At 49.6% G+C, this 24,350-nt stretch overlaps 1 protein-coding gene across 1 annotated transcript in view; it reads left to right on the top strand.

Moving 5' to 3' along the window:
- LAMA5 (laminin subunit alpha 5) overlaps positions 1 to 24,350 on the top strand; it is an 85,974-nt gene that overhangs the window by 23,982 nt on the left and 37,642 nt on the right. The window contains exons 3-10 of the mRNA XM_041417836.1: positions 12,058 to 12,175; positions 15,523 to 15,641; positions 15,961 to 16,131; positions 16,657 to 16,754; positions 21,621 to 21,736; positions 22,998 to 23,116; positions 23,886 to 23,976; positions 24,125 to 24,259. Coding sequence (XP_041273770.1) covers positions 12,058 to 12,175; positions 15,523 to 15,641; positions 15,961 to 16,131; positions 16,657 to 16,754; positions 21,621 to 21,736; positions 22,998 to 23,116; positions 23,886 to 23,976; positions 24,125 to 24,259 — 967 coding nt within the window. The remainder of the gene's footprint in view (positions 1 to 12,057; positions 12,176 to 15,522; positions 15,642 to 15,960; positions 16,132 to 16,656; positions 16,755 to 21,620; positions 21,737 to 22,997; positions 23,117 to 23,885; positions 23,977 to 24,124; positions 24,260 to 24,350) is intronic.

Raw genomic sequence — 24,350 nt, 5'->3', positions numbered from 1 at the left:
TGCTGTGATCCCTGTTCTGCCCCTGGGATGGGCAGCTCACCTGCAGCCCATGTGGCCTCTGGGGAGTGTAAGGAGGCACAGGTATCCAAATGGGAATGTTGGGAAAGTTACCCCTGTAACACAGCTGTTGGTGCTGTACTTGCCATCTCTACAAAGCCTAACCTGGATTCTAAATCACCTGTGGTGTTCTATCCTGCCTATGTAACTTTAAGAATTATTCTTTTTGCTTCTCACATTTTCTGTGGCAACAGCTCAAAAGTAATGGGAAAGGAAAGATGGGACTTCTTAGATCTTAAAGACCTTATTCCCAATATGGGAAATGCTTTAAAATATTTGCTTTGACCACAAAAACTGCAACATATTTTCAATTTAAAATAATGTTTAGTAAGTTTTTAAAAAAACTAATTAACATACCAGTAGAAGCAGGAGGGTATAAGCCAAGCATTAAGAAAAAACCCTTGAGGATAAAATGAGTTTCTGAACAATTTGGTCTTGAACTCTGTGGGAATGGGACTAAATCTGTGAAGTCTTCCCGGATATCCCGACATCATTTGGACCTCTAAAAATAACCCAAAATGTGAATAGCCTGCATGACCTCAAAGCTGCTTTTCAAGAGACTTTTAGCGTAGTCAGGGTAGGTGAACACCCTGCAGCACATCCAGGATGCAGGAACCCTGATGAGTCAGCTGGGGGATTGCTAATTGGCTTCTGCTCTTCGTTAGCATCAGCCTTTGATGGATGGGGCTCCCGGCTTTGCTCCTTCAGTGAGCAAATAGTGGTGGGGCACTGTGGCCTCCTTTGGAGATGTGAAATGAGTCTAAAGGGCCCAGTTTCCCAGGGAGGGCTGAGCCCAGCCCTCCCTGCTGCTGGCTGTGCTGCCCAGAGCCCACCCCAGGGATTTATTGCTGAGCCCCAGGGCTGGGGGAGATGCAGGCTGTGCAGAAAGGTGCTCACGAGGGAGCTCTGCTGTGAAACAAAGCAGCCAATTTCCTTTCACCACAGCCAAGCCTTTATCTGGAAGATTATGCTGGTCTCCAGTCTCCTCTGGTGTCATAACTGTGCTCTTCCTGGGCAGATAGGTTGTGCAGGAATCCCACAGCAGCAGCCTGGGATCTGGTGTGGCTGTGACTCACAGGCCCTGGACTGTGTGGGAGCTGCTGGGACCAGGCAGTTTTGGGATTTTAGTTTGGCTTTGTCTTTCATCTTTTTGGTATTATTATTTTTTTTTTTAACTGGCAGATGAGAAGAGCTGCAGGACCTGCTGTCCTGGGCATTGCAGAGAGGCTCAGCTCAGGTGTGTTTTGAGGCATCTCTTGGATGCCTGTCTGCTGTTCTGGGTCTGTGCAGATGTGTAGATCCTGCTGTGCTGTCAGGAGAGGGCTGCCCACCACCTGGGGTGTGTCTTGCTGGTCTGACATGTGTGGGGATTTCTCCCAGTAGTCATGCATGGATGTTGTCCAGGGAAAAGGTCTTCTCTGGGACATGTTCTCCTCAGCCAGACAGGGAAGGTTGTGTTCTCCAGCTCCTGGGAAACCCTTCTCAGTGCACTCTCACAAACACAACTGCAGGAATCAACTGCTTACAGGGTTGTTGTCCAAAAAGTTTGCACTGTGAGTTGTAGATAAGCTGCTTTAGTCCATCATACCCAAGAATGGACCATAGTTTATGTTGCTGGCACAAACATAACTGAGATGTGTTTCCCTTTTTCCCTGCTCTTGTGTCCCAGTGGATGCTGCCTAGCTTGATGTTACTGATGGGCTGCAAATAGGTAGGTCTGGGGAATTTTGTAGTTACCCTATATCAGCCAGGAGAGATTATTTCTCGTCATCTGTTCATGCAAAACCCTCTGACTCTCCCAAGTGTGCTGGGCAGCCTGGTTGGTGAAGATTTTGGGTGGTGTTTAGTAATATATATTTTTTTTAGCTCATTCATATTGTTCTGTGATGCTCTATGTTCTTTTTGAAGCTGGGGCAGGAAGAGGCTGGAGATAAGACAACAATGAAAGGCTGGAATAAACCTTGCAAGCAGAGATAATGTACTTCAGAGAGTATGAGTGAGCTGGCAGAGCCAAAAGTTCAAGGAAATTTGAACTTTTGGGTACTCAGGATGATTACTTTTCCCACCAGCTGCTCTGCACAGCATTAGCTTGTGAGGTACCTGAGACAGTTTTTAGTTTAACTGGGACCACCTGTTAGATACATGTTCAGAGTTGTATGACATCATATCTATTGCTTCACTAATTTTTTTTTAAATACTGGTCCATTTAAAGGATTTTGCTCTTAATACCCGGCCTAAATGGAAAGGTTTCTCATGTACCTTTCTCAGCTTTTCCTCCCCTGCATTCTTGTTCCGTGAATCCATCTTGTGGTATCTGACACTTCTACAACGAGGAGAAATTAATCACTGTGCATTTTGTCTTGATTGTGCACCCTCCCTCCCCAGCTTGTTGGGAAGTTGGTGTTATATCACTAGGGTTCTGCTAACCCTGTGCAGAGAGGTCTCCTTCCTGTCTGCATTGCAGGTTTCTCTCTCTGAATGCCTGGGACTGGGAGGTGTTGAAGGCAGAGTGATGATGGGGAGGTACAGTGAGCTGCAGGAGCTGGTTGCAGGGCAGCGCTGGCTCCAGGGGTTTTCAGACATGTTCAAACAAAAATCCTTTCTTGAAAGATGCTTTTGAGAATTGCTGAGTATTCCATCTCTCAGGAACTCAGTTCTCAGGTTGAACCCAAACTGAGAACCAGGCAGACTCCTTTCTTAATCTGCCAATTCCTTTGCTTGCCTTGAAATGCCCTCAGGAGTTCCATATTTGTAGGCTCCCCATCTTTATTGGGGTGTAATTTATCCACAGACAGGGTTTGATGAGTTCAGACATCAGCAGTACAGTGTAGGTGTCACACAAATAATAATACTAATAATAATCTGCCACACAAATCTGCCTCAGTACTCCCAAATCCTCAGCAGCCCACGCTGCTTCCCTACAGAAACGTGCAAAAATCGATGTCCCGGCTGTGCCACTTTTTAATTGTGGAGCAGAAGAAATGAAGTGGTACAAAAGGTCAGACCAGATTTTTTTAGTGAGTAGCTGTTGGGAGGAAATTGAGGAATTTTGGCCCTTGCAGGCTGAAATTCCTGCTTGGTTGTGTGGGAGCTTCAGCTCGGGGGAGGCAAATCCATCGAGGCTTTGCCCGGACTTTTATTTATGAGGGCATGAGTGGCTTGCACCTTGCAGGCTGTACTGTGGGGGCTTGTAAGAATGGGAGTTGTGAGAAGAGCACTCTGCCTCCTTTCAGAGAGGAGGAGGAGGAGACCTGAGCAGGGCTCTGAGCTGTGCTCTATCCCAGCTGTGCCCATACATCTGGCTCTGGAATGTGCCCTGGTTTCATGGCTCCGTTTCATCACGCTTGCTGCCAGAGTCACGGATTCCTCCTATATGTTTTAAAAGCAAACAATCCGTGACTGTGGACACTGCTCCCTGTGTGTCAGCACGCAGGCAGCTGGGGGAACACTTAAACCAAATTAACCCAGAGCTGTTCAGTTACTCTCTGAGGAAATGAGAACGATGAGCAGCAGCGACTGATGAACTCTGGGTGAAATCCTCTCGTGGTGGTGATGCCATTGGCAGGTAGAGGAATAAACATGGGTTTTTAGTGGAATTCTTTTCCTTGTCCTCAAGGTCATGGTTTGTACCCTGTCAGACTGCACATTGATAAACAGGAGGTACCAGGCAGAGCTGTGGTTGCTGGAAGTATTGCAGCTCTTGCCTTTGAGCCTGTTGCTCTCTGTCCCAGCAGCAGATGCCCAGGGAGGCCTTACAGACAATTCCTGCAGCTGCTGGGACAATTTGGCAGTAAGGAAGGGCCTGAGCTGGGCTCTCCTCCCAGCTGTGCTTGCTGTGCAGGGACGGCCAGTCACTGGGGAAGAGAACAGGGACAGGTTTGTCTCTAAATGTGGACTTCTCCCCAAGAACTGATGGATAGGTAAGGTTTTTTTAGCCACGTGGGGAGAAGCTGTGGCAGTGCCATTCTCTCCTTCATGTCTCCTATCTGTTGTTTGAGTTTTTTTCACAAAGCGCCCCGCTGAAGTCCCTGCAGCACAGGTGTGAGATTGTTCCCTGAGCAGAGGCAGCACTGGGATCAGCCACTCTTGAGGGGTGTTGTCCATGTGAACACTGCAGGAGGACCCAGATGGATTTATCAGTGCCATGCTGGAGCTCAGTGTGAGCCCTGAGCCCTTCATCTGGGCACAGGGATTGCTCATCTCCTTCCAGGACAGAGATGTGCTCCTTGGGTAGAATTTACCATGGCAGAATGGGGCACTCCAAGGAGATTTGTTTATTTCCTTTCAAAGTCGTTCTGGCATTAAAAGCTGAGTCAGTTCTTTACCATTAGTTACAAAAATCTTGCTCTCCTGGCGTGTGGAGTGACAGCTCCCTGAAGAGACTCTGCTTCTCACAGTCTCAAATAACTGCAGTCAGATGACTTCCCTCAAGTCAGCCTTTTTCATAGCAATTTCAGATTTAGGCTGCAAGCACACCAGTCAGTATTAGCGAGCTGGAATTCCCCACTTTTTCTATTTATAGGAAGGCAGGGAGTTTTTTCTGTATGTTCTGGGATTACGAGAGTTTCTGCTATGGTGTAGTTTTCATTTTGCTAAAATTACTCTCAAACTCCTGTTAGTTTAAGGGGGGATAATTAAGGCGGTGGACCCAAGGCCCTTGGAAAATCAGCCTTGAGAACTATGTGGGGTTTTTTCTCTCTCATGAAGTAGGTGGCTGGGTTTGAGTGACTTCCAGTAAAATTCCTCTACAATACCAAGTATTCCTGGAACACCTGCTTATTGCTCACCTGTCTGCCTGAAGCTGCTTGCAGGAGCTTTGGCTTTTTCACTCCTGCACATTGGACAGCACCAGCACGTGGCTCTTCACAGTGAGGGCCATCAGGGCACTTTGTGTCTCTGTAAAAGAGGAAATTTTTTTTCCTTTGAGTAACTTTTTTCCTTATCCCTCTTCTCATGTAATACTATATTTTACTGGGAGGAAGACCCTGGTATGAACTGCTGCTAATCCTGCCAGCTAATTATTAATTCACGTATTTTCTCAGAAACCACCACTCTGTTAAAATAAAAAAAAAAAAAGAACAAACATTCCCAGAAGCTTCCTAGAAGTATTTAACCATCAAGGACAATTGACACCTGAAGGTAAATAGTATGAGAACCTGAAATCCTCAGTGTGGTTACAGTGTCTTATCTCTGCAGCACCAGGAAGTTTTAAGGGCCTCTTTACAGCCACCCCTGTGCTGGGTTTCTGATGGTGTTTGCAGGAGGATTAAAGCAGCTGAGAGGGTGGGAGTGCTGGTGGAGGCAGCTGACCCTCTCCACATTCTCTGTGCCCAGTCAGCCCCTGGGCTGAGCTGGCCTTGCAGAGCAGTGCTTGTACCCCTTACAAGGTGCCCAAGGACAGGGGAGTCCACTTAGCCATTTTCTGAGGGTGTTGTACCTCAAGTTTGGGCTAAAAGACAAATAGACACATATAAACAAAGACAAAGTCTTGTCTTTAATGGGTTACTTAATGCTTTGCCCAGCAACTATGAAGTTGCAAAGTTCCATCTCAGTCAAGTGCAGGAATCTCCTACTGCACAGTGAGAGGCTGCTGTGGGCGAAGTCCTTCTCTGGGAGTGACTGAAGCCTCATTCCAGGGAATTCCAGCCATCCCTCTCTGGCCTGACCAGTTTTACTCTGCTGTGATGCCTCTTGGGTGACCTTTGGGTGGCTGCTGGGCACACACAAAGGGCTGATCCTCACCTGCTGGGGTTTAAGCACAGGCTTGTGTTTGGCCGTGTCCAGGTTGGTGTGTCAGCATCCCTGGATGCTGCACCTGTACCTGTGTGGCATTTGCTGTTTGCAGCTCCAGCTGGGCAGGGATTTAGCAGCATGTTCCTCTGTGCCTCTCCTTAGTGCCAGCTGGCTGAACCTGCTGCCAGTCAGGCTCTTGCTGCTGCCCTGCTGGAGGTTATTTCTAAAACTTGGCTATCCAGATCTTCAGCACTGTGCAGCCACAAGGGATGGCACCGCTCTGCCCTGCCATGTGCCAAGTGCTGCAGATTTAGTCCCCCAAGGATCTTTGGCAGGAGGTGTGTGTGGCACTGGCAGGGGCAGGACAACTTGAACAGGAGGATGCTGTGAAGATAAAGCAGTGCTGTGTGTGAAATCAGTGGACGAGCCAAATCCTTCTCAGAAGTGGTGTTTAAAGAAAAAATCCTTTGTGGAAAACGCTCCATCAGCTGTTCATCTAAGCCAAGCTGCTTAGGAAGGGAACAGGCACTGTTTAGAAAATAACACCATGAAGTATTGGGTTGCTGCTGCTGCTTGTTATGGCACGGAGCAGGTTTCATGCTGGCTGGTAGCTCTGAATCTGTGGCTTCATGGAGAGTGTTTTCTTTGATCTCTCTCAATAAAACCCCAGAGTTTTGAGAGAAAAACTTGAAAACAGGTTGGTGCAAAATGCATTCTCAGTGCTCACCTCTCTCCCCTGCCCTACCGAGGTGTTTAATAGCTGCCACTTTGCACCTCAGTCCTTCCCCTGTGGTGAAAGGGATGGGTGGTTGTTTCTAAAGCCTGGCTGTTAAAATCTTGAGATACAAGCGTAGGGAACGCTCTCATTCAGAACCATGTAATCCTCCATTAATAACTTGGAAAAACATAATTTTTAGGAGTGAGGATTTGAGACACAGACATACAAGAACAAGCCAGGAGTTGCTGTGAGAAAGGGCAAAGCATATTTCAGTGCACACCCCTCTTTCAAACACAGACTTTTGTGCTTTTGTATGTGGGGTTTGTTTGCTCTCAGGCGCTTGAGTATTTTATAAAAAAATGGATAAAAAGCCGTGCCCACTTGGAGGAGAAGCGCCTTTGTTTGCTGCCTGGAAGGGTTGAAGCAGTTCTTGTGTGATTGAAAATAAAAAGTAGACACACACTAAATGTGAGAGATCTTATTAAAGGATTTTGATGGATGGGCTGGGCAGAAATAAATCTGCTGTAGGACTGCAGTAGCTCAGCAGGGGGACAGTCAAGTTGTTAATGAGTAAATTCACTGCTTCCATGAGAATAAATGATTACAGGCAAAGGATGCAAAAGGGGCAGATCACTGACCTAGAGAAATTCAAAGGGAGACAGAAGCTCTCTGCCTTTCCAGGGCTTTTCCACCTCCTGCATATTTGTTTGTGGGGATAAAAGGTGCACAAAAAGGCACCTTATTAGCTGTAGCTGCTGCCAGTGCTGTGGTGCCAGCGCTGCCGAGCGTTTCCAAGGCTGATTCCTGGCAGCAGAGCAGCCACTCGCCCAGGCTGTGGACAGAGATGACCTGTGCTCCCAGAGAGCTGCTTTTCCCTGGCACTGTGGGTTGATAACCCCATCCAGGCTCTGGCATCTCCACGTTTTCCAGGTGAGCTTGTGGCTGCAGTGATGGACCAGGCAGTGTCGGGGGGGATGGATGGGCTTGGGAGGGAGTGAAATCATTTGATTTTTGAAAGTGGGGAAAATTAAATTAATACTTCCCCCCACTTTCCGTAGCAGTTATTTTTCTGCTTTTCCTGCTTGTAGGTTTTGCATGTACCCCTAAACAGTGGGAATTATTGCCTATGCCCTGGCATGGCTCAGCTGGTCCTTGCCACCCTCTCAGGTAATGCCCAGCAGGGATGAGCAGTGCTGGTGATGCTCTCCACACACACCACAGGGGTCTGGAGCAGTGGTCAGGGAGAGATGAACTGCTTTGTTTTTACATGGTGCTGTTTTCATAAGTCAATGCCAAAGGTAATAAATTTGTCCTGTGGAAAATTAGCGAGTGGTTTGCTGTGCAAACTCCTCCTGCAGGGTCTGGGAGCAGAGCTGACAAACTCCTCCTGCCAGCACAGCCTGCTCAGATCTTCTAATCCCACAACCAAAAAGAGCCCCTCTTGCTGCTTGTGGAAATGTAGTTGTCAATTTTACAACAATGTGAAGAATTGTTTTTGGTTATTGAATGTTTCTCTGTGGCTTTGAGGTGCCTTGGAGTATCAGTGAGACTTCCCCAGAACTCCCTCACCAAAGCAACACAGGATACTGACTTGATCCAGCTTGTTTTCTAATTCCCACGTGGAATAGTGAAATCAGTCTTGAGGAAAGGAATAGAGAAGAAATGTGTGAGTTTGCCATCATGTGCTGCTTACACAGAAGGATGGATGAACAAACAGAGAACGTGCTGCTCCAAAAGCAGCTGAGTTTCCCTTGACTCTCTGGAATCTGCTTTTACTCTTTAAGTCTGTACACTGTCACGATGGGCAGTAAGCAGGATTACATTTTAATGGTATTTTGGTGCTGGGTAAAGCTGCCCACCATCTAAAGGCCAATGGATAGGGCGTGGGACAGTGGAAATGCCCTCATCTCCATCCTCCCCTCCTGGCTCCAACACTTGCTCCATCCTTCCAGGCACTGGGGCGGCTGCAAGTGATTGTTACTAAGGAAACTTGCTTCAAAACCACTAACAGCAACATCAACTCCATGTAGAGATGTTACTATTTTCAAAGAAATCTGGTTGCTAATTAAAGTAGTGTCAGAATTTCCTGGCTGGAAGGTCGTTTTATGGAATTCCAGAGGCTGGTCAAAGGTTGAGCTGTACCTGGCATGTTTTCAGAGTTAGGGAAAATAAGGGATATGTGTGCCTGGAGACAAGTGTGAGCTTCAAGTCTGGTGTTTCACCTCTTTTCTCCATGAAGAAGGGAAGAAAATGTCTGAAGTGGCTAAGAGCATAGAGGTTTTTATTCATCTGACTGATAATAGGAGCTAAATAAAGGCTTTGAAAAAAACCCAACCATTTCTCTTGCAATATTGGTTGGGCAGAACTGTACTGGAACTAAACATGGAATGAAAAGTCTGGTTTTTCTGCCAGCTCTATTTTTAGAGCTACTGCTCCATCTTTGCATCTGAGTTTTCTCAGCAGATGCACTGGAAGCAGGCAATTTGCTGTTATTTTTTCTGGCTGTGATAATCCGCAAGATAAGGATGTTGGATGGAGGGCAGACTCACCAGACTGGACAAAAATCCCCCTAAATACCAGGACATGGGTCTTGTTCCAGGTTTGGGGTCACTGTGGTCACAGACTCCTGAATATTTTCTGTGCTCCATTAGGAATGACCCTTCCATGCTGGAAGGGGAGTGGCTGGGCAGTGCTGGCTGGTTTATTTGTGTCCCAAGACTGCGGTCACAACTGGAATAAAATTCAGCAGCAGTAACTGCACCCAGCAGTGCTAGAGATGGATTTGGGTATGGAGAGAGGAATTGTGTTTGGCTTTGAGAGCTGATATCTGCCCTGTCTTTCAGCTGAGGCATTGCAGATGATCCAGACATATCCAGCAAGAGCCCAGAGGTTCTTGTGCTTTGCTGTGAAAAGCAGGAATAGGAGATGAAAGCTGTGCTAGCCCTGGGCTGGGACTGGCCTTCCAGAGAGCTGCCAGCAAGCAGGGACACTTTTATCAGCAGTGCCCAGGGTGTGTGTGTGTGTCTCCCATGGCTCAGAATGCTCTGAAACCGTCTCTGCCTCCTTCCTTCAGAGGGGTCTGGAGCCTGTGGCTGCCCTGCCCTGCCCCAGGGCCATTTACACCTGAGCTTGCAACCAGCACCAGCACTGGGGTTTTTTTCTGGCTGTTGTGAATCACTGAGCCCGAGGCTTGGTTTTGTGTCAAATTTCACTGTTTGGGCAAAAGCTGCATCAATTTGCCCGCATGGTAATCCCTGCTCTTCAGAGGGAGGGGACTTCTGAGAACCAGAAACATGCAGGAGTTGGAGTCCAGCACACTTAATTAGGAACACTCTGTTCCAGCATAAAGCTGAACGAAGAGGAGGACCCCCTAGAAATTCCATAGGATTTACTGGCAGTAAATTCATTATTGGCTTTGCAAAAAGAAAGGCAGAAGAGAGGGATGCACCTCACATTTCTAAATTGGTGTTTGTGGTTGCTGTTCATTCAGAGCAGAGAACCCCCTGTTCCTGGGGCCAGAACATGTACAGGTATTTTTGAGCCACAGGGAATTTTGTGCAGCTACAGGCAGTGCTAGATTCCAGCAGGAGCATTCATTTATTCCCTGCAGGATAAAGCTGGAGAAGGGTTTAGAGCAGAGGGAAGGTGTAACTTCACAGGCTGGTGTTCAGCCCTGTTCCCATGCCAAGAGGCAGATGCTGAGCTGTGAGAACAGGTCCTGCAGAGAAAGCAGCTGCCTGAGCTGAAGCCTCTTGGGCTTCCCTATCAAATACCAGCTCTGCTGAGAGGGTAAGCAGGCAGAACAAGCTGCTCCTCAAAAAAAACCCCTGGTCTTGTATGGTTTGACAGCACGTATGTTGTAGAGGGGAACTGGGGCAGCACTGAGGTCTGTTTTCCCTCAGCTTTTGAAAAGGATGCCTGTTTCCCCCTTGGCTGGGCTGGAAAGTCTTTTGGCAGCAGAGAACTGAGTTGGGTGACTGCTTTGGTTTCTTTATTCTGGATGGCAAACCCTGAGAGTGGTGACAAATCCCACCCTCCTGCCCATTCCCAGCTGGAGAGCAGCCTCTGACCCGCTGTGCTTGGTCTTCCTGTGGATTTCCCTGCTGGATCTGCTTCACTCCTCCCTGAGCATCTCCCTCAAGCCCCCTCAGTCTACACCCAGGTGTGGTTTCAGGTGTCACCAGCCTGCAGTGGGAGCCACACCAATCCCCCTGGTAAGTGGAGGAGAGGCTGCCCCAGAGCCACAGGAGCATTTGAGAGTCTCCTGAGGAAGTTTTTGCTGGAATGTCCTGCTGAGGGGGGAGCTGAGCTGCTGTCAGTCCTCAGGGGTGCCCACATCCCCTTGCTCCATATGTGCACACCAGCACTCAGACCCTTTGTCTGACTGACCCCACCAGGATCTGTGCCTTATAGATGTCTTGGTAGATTTAAATACCTCTTTCTTGTTTCTTCTGGTCTTTACTCACCCAGTCTGGATTGTCAGGGCTGTTTTGGAGGCATGTTATAATTAATGAATGTCCTCTGGCTCGGTGGTGTGTGTGGCCAGGGCAGGGCTGAGGTTCTGGCTGCTGTTCTGGCTCTCCTGCATGGCTGAGATGGGCACGGAGCCGTCCTTCTCCTCCCCTTGCAGAAATGTCCCTCTGGATACTTGTCAGTCTTCAGGGGGGTGTATGCTCATACAGCCCCTGCTCTGCACGAGGAGGGACTCCTGGGCTATAAATCTCTGCCTTTTAAGCACTAAACTCCCTTTTGGGTTGTTTTTGACATTAGGAATTTCCTCTGATAAGAGAACTTTATTTGCCTTTAAATATCACTTTGTGACAGGATGATGGAGTGGGGATTCTTGGAGCGAGCCTGTGCCAGCCGGGGAAGCGAAGTTCTGCTGGGGCTTTTGTTTCTCTGTAGCACTGACTTTGTAGCTCTTTAAAGACTAGGTTTATTTTATACTTGGCAGGAGTGTGTGTGCACATGTCAGTGTCCAGACAAATGGGAGCAGCCCCATGTTGGAGCTGTACTGGAGCCAAGTGGGTCTCCTGCTCTCCCCTCCCTGTGGCACCTGGGGAAGAGGAGCTGTGCTGCGGTTTTTCTGGAACAGGCTTCCAAACACAGGCTGTGTTGGTGAAGCTGGTGTGTGGAATGCCTTAAAAAAACAAAAAGAAGGATTTTCTGGTACTGTCTGCAAGGTACAGTTGGATGTTCCCTGGCTGGCAGGACGGTGTGTCACCTGTTACCCCACAAAGAGCCCAAAAACCAAGTCCCCAGGGCAGCACTCTAGCTGGTTTGTAGTGCTAAGCCCGAGGTGTCTCCCAGCACACCCTGTAGCCACAAAGTCTGAGCTGTGTTTGCATTCAGTGGGAGCTGAGCTCTCTAATCTGGCTCTCTGCAGCAGCCCTGTCGTATCACCATCCCTTTAGATACGGAGGATTCCGCTCCACAGGCTGCAGGAGCTGCAAAGTGCCAGCTCGTTTATTCCACTTGGATTCCAAGAAGTTCTCTCTGCTTTTCAGGGTGCCTCAAGCAGCCAGCTAATTCTGTGTTCTTTCTTTCAGCTCTTCCACGTAGCGTATGTCCTGATCAAGTTTGCCAATTCCCCTCGTCCTGACCTCTGGGTGCTGGAGCGATCGACTGATTTTGGCCTCACCTACGAGCCCTGGCAGTATTTTGCCTGTGAGTATGACAGGGAGCTGCAGCTCAGTGCCAGGTAGTGAGGCTGTGGTGAAGATAACTCTCTGCAAAGACTGGGTTGGGTTTGGAGCCGTTCTTGTGTCATTGCTGTGATGCAGGACATGTCTTCTGTTTCATCTGCCCAATAAGGCTGCAGACTTGCAGGTTGGATGCTGCTCAGGACTGGAGAACTATTTTACTCTCTGGTACTAAATGTATTTTTTAAAATACTGTCATGACATATTGGGATTGCCAAAGTTGGCACCAGTGTGTGCAGTTGGGTGTTGTTGCTCTAGGTCTGAAGGTAAGATTTCTTATCTCCTCCCTGCCCTCCTCTTTCAGTCTCTTCCCTGCACCATCCCAGACTGTATTTCAGCTCCTCCAAAGCCAAACAGCAGCTCTCTTCCAAGTGGCTGCTACCACAGAAAAGTCTGGATGCAGAAAACATTCCCTTGTGCTTATCAGTACCGGAGATTGGATCCAGGCTGTGCAGGGCAGGGAGCTGCTGTCCTGCTGCTGTGCAAGGTGGGATCAGAGACAGCTGGCTGGAAGGGAGATCCAGTCTGCGCACTTGGCTTCCCAATTCTCTGATTAAAACCTTAAGAAACAGCTGGTTCTACAAAACTCTTCTCCCAGAGGGTCTGTGGGGTAGCCGGATGCCGAGGAACTTGTTAACCACCAGCTCCTCCCAGAAGCACAGCAGTAATTGGGAGAAGATGTGAGTTAAGATCTACAGCCAGAGCTTAAAACCTGGCAAGAAAGGACTTGGGAGCACTCAGAGGTCTTGTCCTGGGCTGTCCCTAAAGGCTCATATTTCTGGTTTACCTGTCAGGCTGTGCTTTGGATTTCTGGCCTTTTCTTGTGCAAGAAGGAGCTGCAGACATTACCTCTGTGTTGCCTTAGTGTGGTAGCTGCTCTCTGGGGCAGATGTTTTTCTCTCTGCTGTGTGCTAGTAGGCAATTACTGCTGTCAAATTCCTGCTTTGCTTTCTTCCACCTTCTCTGAGAATTTCTCTGCCAGCTCTGAAGCCTCTCTTGGGGCCCATTACAGTCATGTTCCTGCATGGTTGGAGCTGCACAGGGAGCTCTTGCCTCACTGGTGTGTTCCTGTGTGTAGTGGCAGTGCTGCAACATCTGGAGTCCCCTTCCCTCCCAAAACATCAGGCCCTGTTACCCCTCCCCTGGACAAGGGAGATGCAGTGACACAGCCCAGTGGAAAATTCCCATGGAAATAGAGGTGGCTGCTCCAAAACCTGCCAGATCAGCAAGCACAATAAGTCCTCTGCAGAGGTTTATTTTTATCACAGGGAAATCTGTAGGTGGTCTAATAAAAACACTGCCAGGTCAGTACCAGGGTTAAAAGCAGCTGGCAGAAATGCAGGGTTTCTTCAGAGCTGCCAGTGAGCCTTGCCAGGGGTGGCACTGGCACTGTCCAGCCTGGCTCAGTGCTGTCCCTGGAGCTTCCATCACATGAGGTGCCAGGGTGCCTTTGGGCTTTGCTCTGTGGGAGGAGAGTCTGCTGGGTGAGTCTCTGTTTCCTGACAGCACTGCTAGAGTTTAAGGTCAATGGGTTACTCTGTTTTAGCTCAGAATGCCCAGCTTCTGGCTCGCATGGTTGTGCAGATTTTGCAATAACTGGAGGAGTTCTTTGGTTTTCCTGAGTAGCTCCTTGGGCTGAGCATCCTGTCTGCATGCAGCCGTGGCAGTGCTCTGGAAATCAATCATCTCCAGCCACTGGTGACATGTTCCTTGCCTGGGGCTTTAAAAATAAATTGCCTTAAAAAAAGCACCTGGTGAAGCAAACCTTGGTGGCCAGACACCTGGTGTTAAATATTTCCACATCTTCCTGTGGATGTAACTGAGCTCTTGCTGTTGCCAAAACAGTGTTTCCCAGAGCAAGGCCATATTCTGGAGACAAGGTGTGGATGGGTGCAAGCCAGAGGTGAAGGCAGGGAGGTAGAAATTCTCTGCTCCCTCTTTGCTGTTCCTTCTGCCTGGCTCAGCCTACCCATGCAGCACATGGAGTGGGGGACCTGCCTTCTGGAGGCACATTGAGGCAGATTTTGGAGGATTATTCTCATGAATTGGGTTAACATTTCCCCTTCAGTTTCCTGTGTGAGCTGAGCAGCGCTGGCAGGAACAGGAGATTGTGTTGGCTGCCTTTCCTTCCTTTTTCTCCCCATGGAAGTACCCTCAGGAGCACTGCAGTGACATTCACTTCAGCAGGCTCTGCTGTGAGCTCCTGGCACAGCTGAAAAGGGAGTGGGAAGGAGCAGCAGCCTCTGTCCAGGTTCTTCCTGAGGGAGCAATCCCTGAGAGTAGCAGGATTCTGCATGGGTAGATGCAGGTGCTCACCACCCTGCACAGTCAGGCCCTGAGCTGCCCCAGCAGTGGTTTGGTTGGCTCTGCCAGCACAGGGATGTCACACATCTGGGGACAAGGGTGCTAGACTTGCAGGAGCAGTCGTACTGGGAAGCCAGGCCATTCCTGTAGCTGCAAGGAGAGCCTTGGCATTGAGTGTCCCCAAAGTAGATCACCAAGCCAGCAGAGTGGCTGCCTGGTGATGCCTGCTCCTTGCCTTTATCCAGCCTTGCATTGCCACTTAGTGGCAGGAGCCCTTGTTTGCTGTCCCCAAGGAGTGGCTCTTGGTGGTTTTGTATTTCTGGTTTGTGGCATTGGTTTAAGAGCTGAGTTCAGAGTAAGGTGTGAGGAGGGGACCTGCAGTATTTGGGAGAGGCAGAGCAGTGGCTTGCAGGATGTCTGCTTGTCCCTGCTTGTCCACCCTGCCTGGGGGGAGATGTCCCAGCAGTCAGTGTGGCTTGTGCTTGATCCTTTCTTGGGTTCTGTGCTGCCTTTGGGACTGACCCAGGAGGTTTAGGAGCCACATGAAATGATGGTGCAGCTCCCACCCCAGAATCAGAGCCCTGGCAGCAAAGAGCCCTTCTGCAGTTCAATGGAGGCAATGTAGCAAATCCACTGCCAGCAAGGCAGCAGACTGAGACCAGAGTAAGATCTCAGGCTGGTTAAACTGTGAGCTTAATGCCAAAATTGAGGGGTGGGTTTCTCTGCAAGTGCTGGCAGTAGGTACAGTGGCTTTTCTGACCTTCTTCATTTACTGCAGAGAGGTGATTTGGGGAGTTTCCTGCCTATTACTGTAAGAGTGACACCCTCCCTTAGTGGAGGACATGTATTTAGCCATGACAGAGTTTAATGACACAAAGCAATCTCTATGTGGTAAATGCTTAACAGAGATTGTACACCCATCTCTCCTGTGGTCAGCGTGGGAAAATCCATGGAGGGCTGGGAATTGTTCCTTTTCTCTTACTGCTCTCGTCTCTGGTTGGTGAACAGCTTCCAAGAGGGACTGCATTGAGAAGTTTGGCCAGCACACTGTGGACCGTATCACCAGGGATGACCACGCCATCTGCACCACGGAGTACTCCCGGATCGTGCCTTTGGAAAACGGGGAGGTGAGCAGTTCCCTGTTCCCATCCTCTGGAGTGTCCAGGGTTACTTCAGGGGCTGTTGGTACTCCTGTTAATAGGCTCCCTCTTAAAAGTATTCAGCTAAACCAAACGAGATTGACAGAGAGCTGATCCAGTCATCTGGAGAGAGATTGATTTCCTCCCGCCCCACAGGGTTACACAGATTTGTTCTCTCAGATTCACAGAATGGTGTGGGGTGGAACCACCCAGTTCCACCTCGCTGCCATGAGCAGATCCAGCTTCCACTAGAGCTGGCTGCTCGGTGCCCAGTCCAACCTGGCCTTTTCCCTCCTGCCATGCACAGATTGTTGTCTCTCTGGTGAACGGGCGCCCGGGAGCCATGAACTTCTCCTACTCTCCTCTCCTGCGGAATTTCACCAAAGCCACCAACATCCGCCTGCGCTTCCTGCAGACCAACACTCTGCTGGGCCACCTGATGGGCAAAGCTCTGAGGGATCCTACGGTCACCAGGAGGGTAAGGCAGGCCTTGATGCCTCGTGCTGGTGAGGGGGAGCTGTTGCAGGCCACCTCTGGGGAGGGGAGGGACACCCTGGGTGTTGGGGAGGGACACCCTGGGTGTTGCCTGTGGGGATTCTGGGGAGGAGAGGGACACCCTGGGTGTTGGGGAGGGGACACCCTGGGTGTTGCCTGTGGGGATTTTCTCTCAGTCCTGCAGCCCCTAAAGCTGAAGGCACCTGCAGCAGATGCTGCTGTGGCCAGAGCTGGAGGCTGCTTGGCAAGACACCAACAATGTGGAACTGGGAAACACCTCTTGGTGTCACATGTGGCTTTCTGGCTGTGCTGGGAGCCCCCCACTCGTAGCTGGTGGGCTCTGAGGTGGTGGATCTTTCCACTGGCAGATTCTGCAGCCTGCAGTGTTTGTAAGGGAGATAGCCCAACACATCATTTTACTGGGTAAAGTCCTGCTGAATCTTGACTAGAATGGTAATGAATCTGGTTTGTAAAAATAGTAATGGCCAACTTTGCTTGTGCTTTGCAGTACTACTACAGCATCAAGGATATCAGCATCGGAGGGCGCTGCGTGTGCCACGGCCACGCCGACGTCTGTGACGCCAAAGACCCCAATGACCCTTACAGGTACCTTCTGCAGAATCCCATCCTGTGGGAAAGCATTTGAACTGCTGTTCTGAGAATGAAAGATGATCCCAGAGTTAGTGGTGTCCTGTCCTGAGCTTGTAATGGTGCCATCACTGCTGTTCGTGTCTCTGCCTTGAGAAAGAAGCAGAAACTGCTCCAGACAAAGTAGCAAAAATCACACTTTTTGTCCGAGTATTTTTCAGCCAGATCAGCTTCCTGGTCGAGTTTCCCTGTCCGCAGCTTTGCCATCCCACTGGAGCAGAGTGTGAGAATGATAAGGAGGGATACTGATGTAGAGCAAGGGAGGTTTTCCATCAAAGTCCTGGGATAATTTCTGAGCTGGAGCAGAAGAGTCTCCTGCTTCCCATGTGGCTTCCTAAGCATTGGGACAATGCTGTCATAAATAGATGTTCTTCCTTGAAACCAGAGACTGCTTCCCATTTCTGCTCATAGAACCATAGATGGGTTATGTACATATCTGAACAACTCTTTGCAAAAGAATAAGAATGTGTGAAGAAGTTACATTTTGGCTAATGGAATTTCCCATCTGCCTTGGCAACTTGGAATGCCAAAGAGCTGCTTCAGACCATGGAAGTGTTGCTTTTAGCCATCTGTTTGCAGCTTGAATGTTGCCTTTATGAAGGGGGTGGGTAGATTCATCTGGACGAGGGGAGCTTGTATTTCTTTCTCATCAGGATCATGTAGAACTTTTGGATCGTCTAAAATAAAATTCCAGTGAGTCCCAGCCAAGGTTAAAGCTGTTAAGTATTAAAACAAAGATGTATTGGTAAGCAAGCCTGCCTGAGTGTGCCAAACTCTCTGACAAAAGGAAGTTCATAAATATTTGAATGTACAGTTCCTGTTGTTCAGACATTGGTGTTGCTGGATGCAAAGTGCACCTGTGTGGGGTAAAAGGCTTCATGGGGACAAGTGATTCTTTGACATGGAAATGCCAGGACCTTTCTTGGGTGTATCAATGGCTTGGGGCTCTCCAAGAAGGGAGGGAAGGTTGAACAAGGAGAGATATGTTGGATATCCTTGTTCACTGCCACTTCTGCTTGCAACCGTCTCTGTCTCCCGAAATTCCTCTCCTCCACTCTCATGTGGATGCATTTGGCATCTTCACTCTTGGCCCCAGCCTGTTGTCTGCTGTTGCAGCACATGTTGGTAAGCAGCTGTTGCATTTCATCCAGAGCAGATCACTGGCCTGAGGGAGGAAACATCTCCTGCTTGTGTACTTTGTACAGTCAGAACATAACAGCTGTAAGTCCTTTGGGATACAGCAGGAAAAGGTGCTGGATAAATAGATCCTCTCATGGCATTGCTGTACCCTTTAGCAAGCCCAGGAGCACAGGCAAGTCAGCAGAAATCTGATACTTTCAGTTGAGAAAATGAGTAATTGATGAAATGCTGCCATTCTCCAGGCTGTGGGAGCAGCTGTGTCCAGCCTTCCCATTGAAGTGGGCACTGCTGGGCAGGATGCCAGCCCCCCTGCCCTGACACAGCCCAGAGCCAGCTTGGGCATATCTGTAATGCCACATCAGCTGTGGCTCAGACACACTGTCCCCTTGAGACACAGGCCCAGCTACCAGGACCTCTTCATGTCTTCAGCAATCTGTGTGGTGTGCCCTCTGCACGTGTCCTGCCTCTTCAGAATCTGATGTGTGGCAGCAGCTGGGCAAGGAAATGCAAATAAAGGGATGTGGATAGGTCTGGCCCTATTGAAAATCCCACAATCTCAGCCTGTTGTAGGGGGAGGTCTCTGCTCTCGATTTTAACTTCTCTCTTCTGCACATCCCCACGTTTCTTGTGCCTGTTGCTCAGAAAGGCAGGATGAGCGCTTTGGTAGAGGTGAGGTGAGCTAGAAATCTTGGCAAAGACTTCAGGACGTGATGAAGCATGTCCATGAGCTGACTTCCTGGCCATCAATGGTAACATTCATGCAACTTTGGAAAGTTTGTGTGAAGTGCCAAGCTGCAGAGGCTGCACATCCAGCTGTGTTGAGCTGGCAGCACATCTGGGCCGTGTGTGAGTGTTTGCAGGGACCTGTGGGCAGGTACAGCCGCCTCAAGGCTCTCTGCACTTCTCACAGCTTTCTCTCTTTGCCCTGAGCTGGAATGAGCTGAGTGAAGCAATGTTCTCCTGCTCAAAGGTGAACACCAGCCAGATGAGGCACAGCCCTTTCTCCTGGCAAATCCTTGGAGCAGTGAGATCAGAATCATCAGGAACCTGGGGAAACCCAGACAGGAGTTGTGTGCTAACAGACTGAGTGAGCTCAGGAGAAGCCTACAAGGGTTCTGCATCTGTCTGATAACAGCAGCTGTTTCTGTGGCTTCACTGCCCCGCCACAGATGCCACAGGCAAGAGAGGAGACAGGCAGAGAGTCCAGCTGCTCCTTCTGTGCCTGATGCTGAAGGTAATCACAAAGACAGCAGCAGCCTGGCTGGTCAGAAGCACATCCACACATGAAGGATGCTTTCTCACTGCTGCAGCCTGCACTCCAGCTTCCCCTTTCCCATTTGGAAGGCAAAGCGCCGTGTGTGCCAGCAGATCTGTGCCATCTGTCAGGCTCTCCCTGCAGGTGGTTTTTTCTCTCCATACAGTCAGAAACAGAGGAAGGGGCTTTTTGTTCCCCCTTGATTGTGCTCCTCAGCTGTCCCAGCCAAATCCAGATGCTGTAGTGTTTGTGTGCTGCTCTCAGTTCTGCCACAGCTGCTCACTGGAAACTGTTTAGTCTCTGCTGTTGAGCATCAATTCCAGCGGAGGACTGCGGTTTCATTTCTTACAGCAGGATGACCAGGAAATATGTGCTGTGTGGACACAGCCGCTCCCTCTTCTCCCTTGTATATACTCAGTCAATGAAACATGTAAATATTGTGGTTTATGCACATTTGTCTGTAATTCATTAGCAGCACAGACTCGGCACAAGGTGCAGTAAAGCTGTAATAGATGAGCTCTCTCAGAGGTCATTGCTAACTCTGAACAGCAGAGACTAAATAAATACCTCCTTCTCCCTCTGAAATGAGCATCTTTACTCATGCAGTGCCATCTTCTTGCATTCTGGAAACTGAACCAGTTCTTTTCAAACATCTTGAGCCTTAAGGAGCGTGGGGTGTGTGGCTGGAGCCACGTCCTCCAGTCAGGGAGATGAGCACTGCTCAGCAGGTTTATAAGTTCCCTGACTCAGTGACTGTCTTTCTCCACACGCATGTATATGGATCTTAATCTTCATCTCCAGCTGCTGCTGTGGAAAAAAACAATAAAGTCTTGTTTCCTTGAAAGTGCTGAGTGTTGGTCAGCCAGGTGAGAGGTCTGTGGGTGGTTGCATTCCAGGGACACGGCCAAGGTTTGCCTCTCATTGAGACTCCCCCTTGGGTGTGCAGAACACTCGAAGAACAAAGTTCCTAGTGGATATTTCAGGGCTGTTTTCTGCCACTTAAGCTCCAGCCAGGGGTTCAGTTTCATGGCTGGACTCTACCAGCCACAGCCCAGCCTGTGAACGTGGGCAGGGATGGGGCATGGCGAGTGCTAGAGAACTGACTGCAGCCAAATGTCCCGTGGTATCTGCAAGGGGAGGGCTGGGAGCAGCCCTGGCACCTTCTGCCTCTCAACCCCTTTGCCTGAAGCAAACATGCTGAGTGTGAATCCTACTTGCATTCCCCCGAACTTTCAGATCATCCCATTATTCTCATTAAAATGAGGTCACTTGTGCTGCTGCCTCTGTCTGGCAATTCAGTATACATAGACTTGCAGGTCTTAAAATTACATGTAGGTGGAAACTGTGGCACTCAGCTCACTGCAGAGTGTCTGCACTCCTACACTTCACCCTGAATGACTGCTCCTTTTGTTTCTAACGTTTTAAAAGAATTATATTTATTTTTAAACACACTGCTTTTGAATGGAAAAGCATTGGAGGAGGGAGAGATGGGAGTGGCAGACTGGCCCTGAGGGGAAATGAGTAATTGCACAGATAAAAGCTGGAACATGCTGTATTATCCATAAGTCTAATACAACAGAAAGCATTTGTGTTGGATGGGAAAGGCCCTGTGCTAAGTGGAGGCTTTGGGGCTGATGTCACTGACGTTAATGAATCACCCTGGTGGTGGGGCAGGGATCCATCGGGTGCCTTTTGAGATTCCTTGCCCTGTTGAGATTGTTTACCCAGCACAGCCCTGCCTGGAAAGCAGGAGCTGCAGCCCACAGGGAGCGTGGGGCCAGCATCTACTGAAATTCTTAATTCAAATTTCATGCCCTCCTCCCTGCAGCACAGGTGTACCTGGAGGAGCAGGCAGCACTTGTGTGGCCCCATCCCTCTCCAGGCTCTGGGCTATCATCTTTTTCCTTTCATGCTGCCCCTGCACAGTGGTGGGGACATCTTTGTGTCCCTGCACCGTGCTACACTCTCTCAAGTAATCAGCTTCAGCTCAGTTTCTACCGCTGCCACCTCCAACCATTTCACATTTTGTTCTCTGCAGAGCTGGCTAGGCAGTGGCACATGATTTTGGCTGATTTTCTAAAAATTTTGGCTGATTTTTTTTGGAAACTCATGTCTCATTTTTCTCTTTTCTTTGTCTCCCTATGAAGAAAAAAAGGAATGATGGTGGAGGAGAAGAAGGGGAGAGAATGCAGCTGGAATAGCAAAGTTTGGTGTTTGTCTCAGAAAAAAACAAATCAGTTAAAAAGTTGGAAAAAAAAGCCTTAGAAGCCACTTTTCCAGAGTACTGGGATTAGCAAATACCACTTATTCGTGTACCAGATCAGTGACAGCGATACACAGCAGGGTCACACAGCAGGGTCACACAGCAGCTCCCCACCCCACACATCCCTGCCATCACCCCAGCCTTGTCTGTGCCCCTGTCCCCGCAGGCTGCAGTGTGACTGCCAGCACAACACCTGTGGTGGCTCCTGTGACCGCTGCTGCCCCGGCTACAACCAGTTCCCCTGGAAGCCTGCCACCGCCGACAGCGCCAACGAGTGCCAGCGTAAGTGGGGTGCCCTGGGTTTGCAGGCAAGGGGAGACATGAGGGAATCTGACTCCATGTTCTTAGAATGCTGTTCTATTCTGTTCTATTCTATTATGCTATGCTAAAACTATACTAAAGAATAGAGAAAGGATACAGACAGAAGGCTTAACAAGAGTGGTAATGGAAAGTCGTGACTCTCTCTTCCAGAGTCCCCGACACAGCTGGCTGTGTCTGTTCATTAAGTAAAAACAAGCCACATGAAACCAATCAAGCAACCCACCTGTTGGAGAAGCAATCTCCAGACATTCCAAAGCAGCAAAACACAGGAGAAGCAATCAGATAGAGATTGTTTTCATTTTTCTCTGAGGCGTCTCAGCTTCCCAGGAGAAGAAATCCTGGCGAAGGGATTTTTCAGGAAATATGATGGTGGCAGGGCTGGGCTTTCCTTTCCTGCCAGGCACAGCCCTGCCTTGCTGCAGAGCAGCTGCTGCACTGCTGGGGCTGGTGCTGAGTGGGACTGGGTGACACCAAGTGACACAGAAGGGAGACTCTGCACAGCAGGGGTTGCTGTTCAGGTGAGGCTCACGCAGGGAGGTCTCCGAGGTTCCTGTGGGACTTTGGCTCTGCTTGCCTTCCAGCTCCTCCAGCGTGTCCAAGGTTTCATGCAGGCAAGTCTCGTTGCTCAATCCTGTCTGCAAGATGAATTAGGTTTGGATGTGTTTACATACAGGACATCTTTATTTGTCCAGAGAAACCTTTGGTCAGTGCCGACAGTGGAATTTCTGCTGCACTGGGAGTGCAGAGCACAGAGCTGCACCAAACAGCGTCTTAGAAACACAGGGTGGCAAAGGATCTTAAATCCTGGGAGTTTCTAAGGCCCCCTCACCTGGTGCTGGATTTTACAGCTCACCTCTATCCAGGGTGGGATAAAAGAGGCAAGAATGTTGCTGTCTAAACCAGACTAGTCGAGGCCCCACAGTGTGGTGACTTTTCTTTCTCGTCCATACATGCCTGCACATACTTTACTTGTGATTTTGTGCCCACTGCACTCTCCTGGTTGCAGACCAGACTTTGTGAAGGAGTTGCTGCTTCTGTGCTTTTGAGCTGAAAGACTTCAGAGAGCTTGGGAGATCATGTAACCCCCCAGATGCATTCAGGCATCTTTCCTCACGGAAAACCAGCCCATCAAACCCAGGAGGGAGAGGTGGCACCTTGAGATGCAGCTGCTGACTGAAGGACCTCTGGCGGGTGGTTTATCTCCCTTCTCTCTGTGTTCCAGCCTGCAATTGCAATGGCCATGCCTACGACTGCTACTACGACCCGGAGGTGGATCGACACAAAGCCAGCAGGAGTCGTGAGGACAAGTTTGAAGGGGGAGGTGTTTGCATTGACTGCCAGGTAGGCCCGAAGAGCTTCTCTGGAAAAGGCTGTTGCAAATGTTGGTGTTTGTTTCTGCTGTCAGACTGGAGTTCAGCCTCCTGGGAGCTCTGCACCAAGCCCCTCTGTTATCTAAATTAGGTCTCTGCCTGGAAATTTAGTCTCTTTGCTGTGGATTAAAGGAGTGTGCACCAGTAATGAGAGCAGCGCTTGGGTTTCTAGGTGTTCCCAAGTAGTACCACTATCTCCTAAAGGTTTAGTTTGCTGAGATACCGGAATTGGGAGGGACAGGTTGCTACCCAGCACATTGTGTAATCCTTGCCTAGTTCACAGTGCTCTGGCATCTCCCTGGATGTGGATCTGCCCACCAAAATGCCAGTCTTCAGTCTCTGTGAAGGTGGGAAAGCAGCTCTTCCCAAGGTGACGGTGACTGTGACATGGTTAATTCATGCACTGGCATGAAACTTCTGGCTGTGCCTCCTTGCTGGGAGGAAACAGATTGCTCCCATCCTTCAAGCACAAAATGGTCAGGACATTTTACCACCTGAAAGAAGTGAAATGGGCTCAAGGTCAGATATGAACCTGAAACTCACACTGTGCTTATGGGAGGATACAGTTGGCAGGAAGCGCTTTGTTCCCAAGTCAGTGTATGTGGAATTTTGAGCAGATTTAGGTCTTTGGTGTGCTGCTGCTCCTGAGCTGCTTCCTGTAACCTGTTAGTAAATCTGGCAGATGAATGTGAATCCTGCAGGCAGAGGAACTGATGCCTCTGTAACCCACTGTCTTTCAGCACCACACCACTGGCATTAACTGTGAGAGGTGCATCCCTGGCTACTACCGATCCCCCGACCACCCCATCGACTCCCCTTACATCTGCTACCGTGAGTGTGACCTGCTCTGCAGTGACATCCTGCTGGCCTTGGTGGCACTGGGGAGGCACTCCAGAGGGTTGGGCTGGGAGGTTTTCCTGCTGCAGGTAGTCTGAGGCCTCAGTCAGTGACACTGCTGCTGGCTTGTCCCTCTCTGCAGGCTGTAACTGTGAGTCCGACTTCACCGACGGCACCTGCGAGGACCTGACCGGGCGCTGCTACTGCAAACCCAACTACACTGGGGAGCACTGCCACGCCTGTGCCGAGGGCTACCTCGACTTCCCCCACTGCTACCGTGAGTGCGGGTTCACAGCTGGGAGCCCACGCACCCAGCAGCTGTGGGAAGGGCCAGCAGCTCCAGCTGTGGCTCTTGGGGTGTGCTTTCC

The sequence above is a fragment of the Onychostruthus taczanowskii genome, unplaced genomic scaffold (assembly GCF_017590055.1).
Source record: "Onychostruthus taczanowskii isolate IOZ18803 unplaced genomic scaffold, ASM1759005v1 scaffold57, whole genome shotgun sequence".
NCBI lineage: Eukaryota > Metazoa > Chordata > Aves > Passeriformes > Passeridae > Onychostruthus > Onychostruthus taczanowskii.
The sequence above is the reverse complement of the archived record's forward strand: the minus strand, read 5'-3'. Positions and strand labels throughout refer to the sequence as shown.